Raw genomic sequence first — 13070 nt, forward strand, 5'->3', positions numbered from 1 at the left:
AACATTGCACACCAGTATCTCTACTTGCACATTCATCTTCTGCACATCTATCACTCCAGTGTTTAATTGCTATATTGTAATTATTAAGCCACTATGGACTATTTATTGCCTTACCTCCCTTGCACACACTGTATATAGACTTTTTCTATTTTATTATTGATCATATGTTTGTTTATTCCATGTGTAACTCTGTTTGTGTTGCACAGCTTTATCTTGGCCAGGTCGCAGTTGTAAATGAGAACTTGTTCTCAACTAGCCTACCTGGTTAAATAAAGATGAAATAAAAATATATAAAAAAACAGGTCAACATTAACTACATACAGAATATTATTATTATTAACAAGTGTAGGAAGCCCAGCCGTGAGGCCGGGCATCAAAAAATTAGTTGATACTCATAATGTTCCTCTCCACGGAAATCTTTAGTAAAAGGCGAAAGATTTATGCGATCTGAAGAGAAACCAGAGTGTACTACAGATTCACTAAAACCATTCACAGCCTGTTCTCGGCTTTACTATTCAGGGTCATGGTTAATAAAAAATAATAAACATCAAAGCTCTATACTGCTCTATACCGCCGACAGAACACAGAGATATTACAGTCCAACAATGCAAATTAAGAGAGACGTTTGGTAAGTGTCATACTTTGTAACTTCATTATTTCTTCACGTAAACGAAATGCACGCTGGGCATTACACAAATCATTTCCTGGTTTGTCCCCTTCATTTGTTAATCTCATCTGCAACGGCTGTGTAATTTGAGCAAATAGGGAGAACTACGTTGGTGTAACAGTTTAACTACCATCAAAAATCTATCAAACTCGGAAACGATGTTCAATTTGTAAATTTTGACAGGACGAAATTACAACGCTTCTACATGGAGCATGCGCAGTTGAGACCCTGCAAGCAACGTCTTCACAAGCCAGGCGTGAGAAGCAGGAAGGGGTGTCAGCATGTAACCGTTGTGCTTTACAATTGCGTGTCATCACTCTGCAACAATGTATACATTTTGAAGACCAAACATAACTCCATGATGAACGTTTTGGTGTAAAATGGTCTAACAACGTGTCTTAACAGGTGTTTGACTAGTGGATTACTTTACTACAGGTGATAGCCTATTGCCCTGAAAACCACAGCGAAGTATAGTATGAAGCCCACTAGCCTTACAGAGAAGTCTACCCAAATCACCTAAACATTCCAAGGCAAGACCGATTACTGTATGGCGATGACGATGTACATGAACTAATTTCCTCGGTTTCTCCCCACAAACAAATTGTTTGCTACCTATAATATCACTAAAGCGAGTTAACATTGTATTTTTAAGATATTTTGTTATAACAAACACCATAGTCTGGTTACTATTAGGCTATAATTTATTTGGATACGTTTACCTCTTGTATTTCGTTGGTTTGGTATCGCAAAACCTGTTACCGCGGCTGGCATGGCACATAGGTGATTGCGCGCAACTGAAATCACAAGGTGCGCGCCTTTGAGTATTTGTTTTCAAAAATGTCAGAGATTGTGATAGCACTGTTCATTAAGAATGTACCAGTTTAAATGAGCGAATAGGTTATGGCTGGTCTTTTAAGATGCCCCTTTCCCATAGTTGTTTGGTAAAGTAAAAATGTTTAGTTATCCACTCCCACCGAAATGTAAGTTTAGCCTATGTAATGTTTATGGCAAAATGTGTTTATTTCATTAGACAATATACATTGAGGATCCATCTTGACAGTGGACATTCTCACCAAGACCTGTTCTAGTAGCCTCACTGTAGTCTAATCTATCCAAGGGGGGTTGTCAATGCTCTATCAAATTGGCTGTATTGAGAATACCCTAGCCTTAAAGGTATTTTTTGTCTTGCTAGCTAGCGAGATGTCTTTCTTCCTTTACCAACAATGCTTTATAATTAAGTCCCGTTTTATCTGTGTCTTTACAATAGTGACAGGTTATTGTAGTGCAGTGAACCGGCACTATTTAGTTAGACTGCTGCGGTGGTGCTGTCAGTTTAGCCAAATCTATCCCTGAACCAATCAGAGATCAACATGAAGCCAAGGTTTAGCTAGTTCAGAAACATTAAAGTTAACACATTTCATGTTTTCACCCCCAGGTAACGCGAGATAGGAGCAGTATCTGACTGGACTGAAGCTTGAACCCAGATAGAGACACACACATCAAATAAAATGTGATTTGTCACGTGCCGAATACAATGGGTGTAGACGTTGCCGGTGAAATGATAACTTACAAGCCCTTAACCAACAATGCATTAAAATAAATAGAGTTAATCAAATATTTACTAAATAAACGAAAGTTAAAAAAACAATCAAAAAGCAACACAAGAAATGTACATAACAATAACGAGGCAATATACAGGGGGTACCGGTACTGAGTCAATGTGGAGGCTATATACAGGGGGTACCGGTACTGAGTCAATGTGGAGGCTATATACAGGGGTACCGATACTGAGTCAATGTGGAGGCTATATACAGGGGGTACTGGTACTGAGTCAATGTGGAGGCTATATACAGGGGGTACCGGTACAGAGTCAATGTGGAGGCTATATACAGGGGGTACCGGTCCTGAGTCAATGTGGAGGCTATATACAGGGGGTACCGGTACTGAGTCAATGTGGAGGCTATATACAGGGGTACCGGTACTGAGTCAATGTGGAGGCTATATACAGGGGGTACAGGTACTGAGTCAATGTGGAGGCTATATACAGGGGGTACCGGTACTGAGTCAATGTGGAGGCTATATACAGGGGGTACCGGTACTGAGTCAATGTGGAGGCTATATACAGGGGGTACCGGTACTGAGTCAATGTGGAGGCTATATACAGGGAGTACCAGTACTGAGTCAATGTGGAGGCTATATACAGGGGGTACCGGTACTGAGTCACTGTGGAGGCTATATACAGGGGGTACCGGTACTGAGTCAATGTGCAGGGGTACAGGTTACTCAAGGTAATTTGTAAAGTGACTATAGATAATAAACAGCGAGTAGTAACAGTGTAAAAAGAAAGGGGGGGGGGGGGGGTCAATGTAAATAGTCCGGGTGGCCAATTGGTTAGTTTAAACCACCTAAACATTCCAAGGAGTCTTATAGCTTGGGGGTAGAAGCTGTTAATGAGCCTTTTGATCCAAGACTTGGCGCTCCGGGTACCGCTTGCCGTGTGGTAGCAGAGAGAACAGTCTATGACTTGGGTGACTGGAGTCTTAGACAATTTTTGGGGCCTTCCTCTGACACCGCCTAATATATAGGTCCTGGATGGCAGGAAGCTTGGCCCCAGTGATGTACTGGGCCGTACGCACTACCCTCTGTAGCCTGGTTCCTCTCTAGGTTTCTTCCTAGGTTTTGGCCTTTCTAGGGAGTTTTTCCTAGCCGCCGTGCTTCTACACCTGCATTGCTTGCTGTTTGGGGTTTTAGGCTGGGTTTCTGTACAGCACTTCGAGATATTAGCTGATGTACGAAGGGCTATATAAAATAAATAAATAAAATAAACTTGATTTCATTTGTAGCGCCTTACGGTCAGATGCCCAGCAGTTGCCATACCAGGCGGTAATGCAATTGGTCAGGATGCTCTCGATGGTGCGGCTGTAGAACATTTTGAGGATCTGGGGACCAATGCCAGATCCTCAAAATCTGCGTCTCTGTGTGTGGAGTAATGGTGGTCTAGAGTTTTTTTTCCCTCTGGTTGCACATTTGACATGCTGGTAGAAGTGAGGTAAAACGGATTTAAGTTCGCCTCCATTAAAGTCCCCGGCCACTAGGAGCACCGCTTCCGGATGAGCATTTTCCTGTTTGCTTATGGCCTCGTTGAGTGCGGTCTTATTCCCAGCATCGGTTTGTGGTGGTAAATTGACGGCTACAAATAATATAGATGTGAACTCTCTTGGTAGATAGTGTGGTCTACAGGTTATCATGAGGTATTCTACCTCAGGCGAGCAATACCTCGAGACTTTTTTAATATTAGACATTGCGCACCAGCAGTTATTGCAAATAGACACACACCCCCGCCCCTCGTTTTACCAGACGTAGCTGCTCTGTCCTGCCAAAAAAACGGAGAAGCCAGCCAGCTCCATATTATCCATGTCATTGTTCAGCCAAGTCTCGGTGAAACATAAGATATTACAGTTTTTAATATCCCGTTGGTAGGATAGTCTCAATTGTAGATTGTTCTGTTTGTTTTCCAACGATTGCACGTTGGCCAATAATAGAGGGTAGTGATGGTTTACCCACTCGCCGACGAATTCTCACACAAGGCACCCAGACCTCCGCCCTCTGTATTTCCGTCTTTTCTTCACGTAAATGAGAGGGATTTGGGCCTGGTCTCTGAGAAGCAGTATATCCTTGGTGTCGGACTCATTAAAGAAAAAAATCTTCATCCAGTTCGAGGTGAGTAATCGCTGTTCTGATCTCCAGAAGCTCTTTTCGGTCATAAGAGACAGTAGTAGCAACATTATGTACAAAATGAGCTCCAAAAAATGCGAAGTAGCACAGTTGGTTAGGAGCCCGTAAAACGGCAGTCATCTCCTCCGGCGCCATTCCGGAGAAGGTACAGACACATGCATACGCATACATTGGGATATTCTTGTATGGGGGTATCAAACATGTTTTACTGTAGATATGTAGTGGTGTCATAATCTTATATGATGTACTGTTTTAGCTTTTGTTTTTATGTAATGTTAAGTGCTTTAATATGTTTGGACCCCAGGAAGAGTAGCTGCTGCCTTGGCAACAACTAATGGGGATACCTGAAAAATACAAATAGGAGCTGTATCTGACTGGACTGAAGCTTGAACTTATTCATTTAATTAATTGATTGGATTTATGTACTTATAAACCCACTGTTGTTATGCTATTGCCCATCCACGTCCTTGAGTCCATATGCTGCTCCAAGATCTCGAGGGGTCAAGAGTCGGAAGGGCAGGCCAAGCAGCAGGATGATGAGTGGAGAAAGAGGAACAAGATGGTGTGGGGATGATAGGCATGTCCTACACTGCTGTACCCCTCTACAGACTCTACTGCCAGGTGGGACCAGAACCATATATTTAGAGATTATGGACATTAAAGGTTTCTGCATTATGATGTATTTACATGACACTGTAATTCAAAATGGCATCCATGTTAAAATATCTGTCTCTGGGATGGCTAGGAGATAGTGAGATATAGTGTTTGATACAGTAGTACTGTAACTAAGAATTTGTTCTTAACTGACTTGCCTAGTTAAATAAAGGTAAAAAATATATATATATATATATATATATATATAAAAAGAGGTTACAATATGCAAGAGGCCTGTTCTTGCCTGCCACTGCAAAGGTGCCTGGGGGGAAATTGGAGGAGCTTAAAGCTTGTCCAAAACAAACAGTTAACCTCTCAACCCTGAGTTAGCACAAGCTAACTAACATATCAACATTTAGAAATACTTTTCATTGTGTTTCCTTCCACACACACATGTATCTACTGCGGTAATCCCTGCCTGTTTCCTAAAGAGCGCACACACACACACACCACGTTAGTCCAGCCAACCAGCCAGCCAGCCCAGGGGAAGCCCTTGCTGTGTTCAGCAGTGATCCCCTGTTTCCTAAAACACACACACGTTTGTTATAAATAGGCTAGCCAACCAACTGTCAGGGGAAGCCCTCACTAAATGCTGACTCGGGGTTGAGAGGTTAAGCTCCTCCAATTTCCCTCCAGGATCTCTTTCAGGCACCTCCAGTAACCTTTGCAGTGGCAGGCAAGAACAGGCCCCTTGAGTATGGTAGCCTCTTTTTTTTCTTCTTTTTTTAAACCTTTATTTAACTAGGGAAGTCAGTTAAGAACAAATTCTTACTTACAATGACAGCGAACAGTGGGTTATCTGCCTTGTTCAGGGGAAGAACGACAGATTTTTACCTTGTCAGCTCGGGGATTTGATCCAGCAACCTTTCGGTTACTGGCACCAGTCATTTTTCACTGGGTTAGCTGAGGGGTGGCTTGGTTGCTATGTAGGGGTGGCTTGGTTGCTATGAAGGGGTGCTTGCAATATATGGTGTACATGCCTGGACACGTACATTATTTTCTTGGGGGTGCTAAAGGGGATGCTAGACCTATTCTTGGGGGTGCTAAAGGGGATGCTAGACCTATTCTTGAGGGGGGCTTCAGCACCATCAAGCCCCTCCCTGAAGCCACCCATGCCTGTTACAGCTGCCCCCAATAAGCCAATATAGAATCTGACTTCAGATGATGAAACTAGTCATTTTCTGAAGAAAAAAAATTTCTTTCTTTTTTTAAAAATTTTATCCCATTTTCTCCCCAATTTTTCGTGGTATCCAATCGCTAGTAATTACTATCTTGTCTCATCGCTACAACTCCCGTACGGGCTCGGGAGAGACGAAGGTCGAAAGCCATGCGTCCTCCGAAGCACAACCCAACTGCTTCTTAACACAGCTGCCCCACACTGCTTCTTAACACAGCGCGCCTCCAACCCGGAAGCCAGCCGCACCAATGTGTCGGAGGAAACACCGTGTACCTGGCCCCCTTGGTTAGCTCGCACTGCGCCCGGCCCGCCACAGGAGTCGCTGGAGCGCGATGAGACAAGGATATCCCTACCGGCCAAACCCTCCCTAACCCGGACGACGCTGTGCCAATTGTGCGTCGCCCCACGGACCTCCCGGTCGCGGCCGGCTGCGACAGAGCCTGGGCGCGAACCCAGAGACTCTGGTGGCGCAGCTAGCACTGCGATGCAGTGCCCTAGACCACTGCGCCACCCGGGAGGCCCTCGTCATTTTCTGATTTAACCTTATCGATGTACAAGCAACAATAATTTTAAAAACTTTGGTCACCCTACATTGAACTGGTTTCATCCAAATATAATTTGATGAACCACATGATTTTGACTGTTCAAGGCCTTTAAGTGTATGTTTATTGCCGTTTAACTGTATCCTATGCCTGCCATCCATAAATGATTGCCCCTCAGGAATGAATTAAGTTAACTTGCATTGACCCGAATTTATGCTTTTTTGTGATTCATGTTTTATAAACAGGATTTTTTTATAATGCCAGGATGTCATCTATGAATTCACTGCACACTATTGAGGAGAGAATCGTCTTTTCAGACTCACCTTGAGTTTGACAGCAGCTGGTAATCACATAAGGGAATGCAGTGGACCAAAATGAACGAATGACAGGGAACAACCCAATGGTGGAAAGATGCATGCATAAAGATGGCGGCCTCCATGCACTTACCACAAATTCCTTTTTTTGTTAAGTTCGCCGTATTGTAGATTGCTCTCTATTACTAATTTATTGTATTATACATTAGCACAGTAGTAAACTTGATCCCAATTCTATCTCCAAGACACCGGCAATTTGAGAAAGTGAAAAAGTAGATGGTGCATTGAATCACACAGTCACCGTAGTTTAAAACTCAGTGGATAGTGCTAAAACAATGAGGTCATATCTGAATTCTACCATCTTTATGCACATTCCCCATTGCACATTAGATCATCTCAGTATGCCTAGTATGTTGATATTTCTTACTTAGTGCATACACTTTTACTAAACAGTATGTTGTAAATAGAAAATACTGGTTGAAGTACAGAGTATATACTTTTAGTAACCAGTAGGCAAGACAGATTTCGGACACAGAAGCATTTTATTAATTGTGCTGTCAATGTTCACTTGAACGAAGTGTAAAGGACGTTGTGCTGCTTGCTTAGCGACTAGCGCTTCCTCCTACAGAGGCTCGAACCCAGGACCTCTGCCGTCGCAGACACACATGAATGCCCTCCTTAAGTGTCTAACCCAGTCGCGTCACCGAAAAGCTATTCAGCAGTGCAGGTGGAGACACTTCAGGCCGAGGAGTGTTTTTCACAGATCCCCATCTACTATGTCATGTATTTGCTAACATTACACTTATCCACATTTACCAGAGGGTTCAGATTGCAAAGTTAGAGGCTAGCAAACGTTGTAAGCATGCCAAACACATAGCCGAGGCTTCAGACTAATGAGAGGGCTATAAATATAATCCACAGTGGTGGGAAGAGTTGGAATGAAAGCCAAACAGTCAGTCAAAACAGACTAAATACATGGTGTCAGAATGCAGTTTTTGGAGCAGTATGCCCACTCAATTCAAACTGAAATTGTTTTAGATGAGCTAGCTAGATAAAACAGTGCTGACAATCCCCTTTAAATAGCTATCTAAATTATACAATCATAATTTTGTCTATATTGATGCTGTTACAATAAACTACAAGATGGATAAACAAATGTTTGAGTTGCTTTGTGTATCAGCCAAGTTGCTTCACATTATCTCATTGCAACACTGCATCCAAGTTGCTTGACATAGGCGTTTCAAAGAATTGTCAGTCAACCAGAGGAGGCTGGTGGAAGGAGCTATAGGAAGACAGGCTCATTGTAATGGCTGGAATGGAATAAATGGAACGGTTTCAAACACATCAAACATATGGAAACCATGTGCTTGACTCCATTTCATTAATTCCATTACAACCATTACAAGGAGCCTGTTCTCCTAAATCTCCTCCCACCAGCCTCCACTGCAGTCAACATGAGCTTTCCTCCCAGTCAGCCTATTAGCACCCCGCTCGCTCTGTCTTTTCAGTTTCACAAATTCAAAGCATTTTTATCAGGAAGATATTTTGGTTAGTCAAAAGGCTATTTTACATGGGAATCAGAGTGACTGTGTGGCACCTTTAACACTGAAATGTGTGAACCCCTACAGACACTGGATCAGTGTTAAATTTAACACTGAAGAATTTGTTGTGTAGGCCTGGTCTACAATTTCATTTAGGCTAGAGTTACAGATAGAGTGTGTGTGTGTGTGTGTGTGTGTGTGTGTGTGTGTGTGTGTGTGTGTGTGTGTGTGTGTGTGTGTGTGTGTGTGTGTGTGTGTGTGTGTGTGTGTGTGTGTGTGTGTGTGTGTGTGTGTGTGTGTGTGTGTGTGTGTGTGTGTGTGTGTGTGTGTGTGTGTGTGTGTGTGTAAATCAACTCCAGTCGCATCCTTCTCAAAACCCATTGGGAGAGAAGGACAGAGGGGAGGAACCTTGGTCTGCTCTTCCAATGGCTTTTGAGAGTCTAGGAAGGAGGGAAAGTTACTTTTGCAGTTGATCACACAATTAGAACTTCATGAGAGAGTGTCTGGCTGGAATCACTTTCAGCTATGTCAGTTCTTAATAATTATGAAACCATAATTCGGAGGTTAGTAGAGGAATTAGGATACACATGTAGCGAAGTGAAACATGTTCTGGAGACGCAATACGGAATTGAGAGGGGAGCTAGCACTTCGTCCATCTATCAATTCTGCGCTGCACGAGATATACATCGCTATGACTACTCACGACTTGGAAGAGAAGGTGTAAATGCTATCGTTGCAGCCGTCACTAGAAGTGGACCAGTGTGTGGCAGGAAGGTCATGACAGGTATGCTAAGAGCTGCTGGCTTCAGGTTGGGAGAGAGAAGCGTCAGACAGGCACAGATACTGATGAAACCAGTCTACACTCAAATGCGAAGAGAGGGCACCGCCAGCCAGATGAATCCTCATGTGTACCCTGCAGAATATGTGGGACAACAACTTTACATGGATCAAAATGAGAAGCTCAATGATTTTGGTGTAACTGAAGTTCTGGCATCTGACAGTTTCAGCGGCAAAATTTTGGGGTTTTCAGTAATGCCAATCAAGAACAACTTGACCATTTATGATGAGATCTACAGAGACATCTGTCTGAAACACGGCTTGTTCGATCAGTTAAGTGTTGACTACGGTAAGGAATTCTACCTGTGTCTATACCAGCAAGACAACCTCCAAGCACATCGCACCAATATCAACAGGCCCCCTTACATTCAGAGTGAATCCAGACAGAATCAAGAAGCAGAGAGAAAGTGGGTTGAAATCAATGCCAGGGTAAATGACCCCATCAAGCACGCACTATGCAGCATGACAAACGATGGTTTGTTGGACATTGATGACCTGTGTACCAAGTTCTGCGTCTCCTCATTTGCAAGAAGATGCTGCACAACTGGAATAGAAAACTTAATTCCAGCATGGAATGCCCATACCATTTCCCGCCAAGGCATTCCAGATGTTTTGTTTGCCAACCACCTAAAGGCAGCAAGAATCACTCAAGATCTCCTCCCTCCAGCCAACGTCCTGGCAGCAGATTACATCAGACACGGAGGAAGCCTTACCCACCCCAAGGTCTTCGGGAATGACCCCCTTGATGGCCAGCTTGACCTTCAGCAACAGAGAGAGGACATCTTCTCAACTCATTATCCTTCTTTTGAGAACATATTTTACAGTGCAGTTAATGGCCATTATAAAGTTTTTAAAGATGCTCTTCTGACCTACATTGACATAACTCACAGAATGAGTTAAAAGCAAAGTGACATTTGGAACATATGGCAAAAGACAATAGGCTACACAGGCAAATTTCCAGCAGTGGGAAAATAACTAAAATGTTGTTATTGAGTGTCAGTTGTTGAGTACTTAGACCTGTAGGCCTTTCTAACATCCTACCTGACAAATATAGTATAATACTATTAGAAAACTGTGCCTAAAAAGTTGTTACGAGGAACATTTTGATCTGTTCTTAAATATTTAATTTCACCTCGGAGAGCACCACGGCTGCCCCTCTCGGTCTCTCGAACACGGAGGAAGATAGGCCTCAGTTTATCCTCAGTTGGGGATCCTGAGTGGCGCAGCAGTCTAAGGCACTGCATAGCAGTGTTAGAGGTGTCACTACAGACCAGGTTCAATCCCGGGCTGTATCACAACTGGCCGTGATCAGGAGTCCCATAGGGCGGCGCACAATTGGCCCAGCCTCGTCCGAGTTAGGGAATGGTTTGGCCGGGGTAGAATTTGTTCTTAACTGACTGTCGAGTTAAATAAAGGTTAAAAAAAAACGACCCCAGATTAGCCTACTCATAAGGGGAACCAAAAGCTGACCGCTATGACTTAGGCTATCTGTGAAGTATGGCTCGTAATACATATTTGCATCCTTTTGGAATCCAGCCGTCATCATCGAAACCGCCCGTAGAGGGTTAAACGTATAGGCTAGTAAAAAGGGAATGGGAATATCAACAAAACAGACTAACCGAAATGCTTGCAATATGAGGACCTTATACAGATTTTCCAAAGTAGGCGAATGTAAAAACAAAGTATATTTTCACACAATTAAACAAACATTTTAGTGCAAGCCATGTATCTGTGATTTGTTCAAGGATGGGAGGAAAGAAGGATGCATACAGGTAGGATCTTAATTTGAGCCAGTTTGCTACAGCAAATGTATATTTTTGTAGGTGTTGATACATTTTTCGTCAGGGCAAATCAAGTCTGAAATGTCTAAGTGGAAATTACACACTTTACAAGCATTTTTAAACTCAAATACACTACAAGTTTGCATTTCCTGCTGTGCAGGAAAATTCTCAGCAACAAAAGAGTGATCAAATTAATATCCTACATCTGTAGGGCCTAGGCTATCCCAAAACAGGGATAAACAGTCTCCACTATAGACGGTGCGTTTGTCTCAGCTATACCGCTAACTTACGCTACCATTTGACCACCGTACATAGAGGCCTAGACATATAGCTTATAATAATGCACCGTAAAGTTGCTATCTCAGGTGGGGCTTTACCCAAAACCTAGGCCCCCTGCCCATGGTTATGCAAATACATCAAGTGATCCAACAGATTGTGTACAACATTATTGAGATGATTTGAAATATTAAAGTGAACTGTTATGACAGTTTGACATTAGTCCCTCGGCACATGGCTCTGTCCGAGGGATAAAATACAAAACTACAAAGCAGAGGCTCCTATCATCAGGTTTTCAGTCATCCCAGATATAAAAGCTGTCATAGAGGTCAAGGCTATTACTACAGTTAAACTGGACAACCTTCTATTCAACTCATTCATAGGCAGACAGAAATACTTTCCATTTTTTCCAATGATTAAATCAGTCTTCCAATTGTGAGACTGGCTGTTACATTTGTAAATACGTAAGTGTTGTTTCACTTCAAAACATTGATAATTGGTGGGGCCATGTAATGGATTGGTTTGTCACTTGTCCTGACTCTTCTAAACACTTGGCTAGAACCAGACATGGGCAGTATTTATGTTACATGTATTTGAAATACATGTTTTTTAAATTACTTTTGAGTATTTTGTCATTTGTATTTCACCGGCCTGAACTACATCCAATGTACAGGTAACTGACAAAATGAAGGAAACACCAACATAAAGTGTCTTAATAGGGTGCTGGGCCACTTCGAGCCAGAACAGGTTCAATGCGCCTTGGCATAGATTCTAGAAGTGTCTGGAACTGTATTGGAGAGATGTGACACCATTCTTCGACGAGAGATTCCATCATTTGGTGTTTTGTTGTTGATGGTGGAAAACGCCGTCTCAGAACGCCGTCTCACTCCAGAATCTCCCATAAGTGTTCAATTGGGTTGAGATCTGGTGATTGAGACGGCCATGGCATATGATTTACATTGTTTTTATGCTTATCAAACTATTCAGTGACCACTCATGCCCTGTGGATGGCAGCATTGCCATCCTATGGGGCAATAACTATGGTAGCCAAAATAATGGCCTGCCCAGCATTTTTATACATGATGGAACGTTAATTGCTTAATTAACTCAGGAACTACACCTGTGTGGAAGCACATGCTTTCAATATGCATGTACATTTATCCCTCATTTACTCAATTGTTTCCATTATTTCAGCAGTTACCTGTATTTGGTAACAAGATACTGTTGAGACCTGTAGTTTGTATTTTCAAAAATAAATTAAACTTACTTTTCTACAACATTTTTTATAGCGATTCACAATGTTGTGGCATTGGTATCATGTAAATGTAAAAATGAACAAAGCATGTTGAGTATTATTCTAATGAGCTACTCTCCAGAAACAGGGCCAATAATAATACCCAGTGTGCTTTGCAATTTAAAAAAATTATAATATTCAGAACCCTTAACTCAATACTTTATTGAGGCACATTTAACTGCGATTACAACCTTGAGTCTTCTTGGGTATGATGCTACAAGCTTGGCACACCTGTATTTGGGGAGTTTCTCC

General features: G+C 42.5%; 1 protein-coding gene and 1 non-coding gene across 2 annotated transcripts; one reads left to right on the top strand and one right to left on the bottom strand.

The window, feature by feature from the left end:
* Positions 1 to 351: 351 nt before the first annotated feature.
* Positions 352 to 467, bottom strand: LOC139581966 (U5 spliceosomal RNA). The gene has a single exon (XR_011676295.1). It is a non-coding gene; the product is annotated as a U5 spliceosomal RNA (small nuclear RNA).
* Positions 468 to 9088: 8621 nt separating this feature from the next.
* LOC139580399 (uncharacterized) lies at positions 9089 to 11187 on the top strand. Its single transcript, XM_071409029.1, has one exon. It carries the CDS (start codon positions 9156 to 9158, stop codon positions 10365 to 10367), a length of 1212 nt encoding a protein of 403 aa, XP_071265130.1. The 5' UTR covers positions 9089 to 9155; the 3' UTR covers positions 10368 to 11187.
* Positions 11188 to 13070: the final 1883 nt, after the last annotated feature.

The sequence above is a fragment of the Salvelinus alpinus genome, chromosome 7 (genome assembly GCF_045679555.1).
Source record: "Salvelinus alpinus chromosome 7, SLU_Salpinus.1, whole genome shotgun sequence".
In the NCBI taxonomy this organism is placed as follows: domain Eukaryota; kingdom Metazoa; phylum Chordata; class Actinopteri; order Salmoniformes; family Salmonidae; genus Salvelinus; species Salvelinus alpinus.

Excerpts from the sequence above, each read along its gene's own strand:
- LOC139580399 (XM_071409029.1), top strand. The coding sequence starts at position 9,156 with ATGTCAGTTCTTAATAATTATGAAACCATAATTCGGAGGTTAGTAGAG.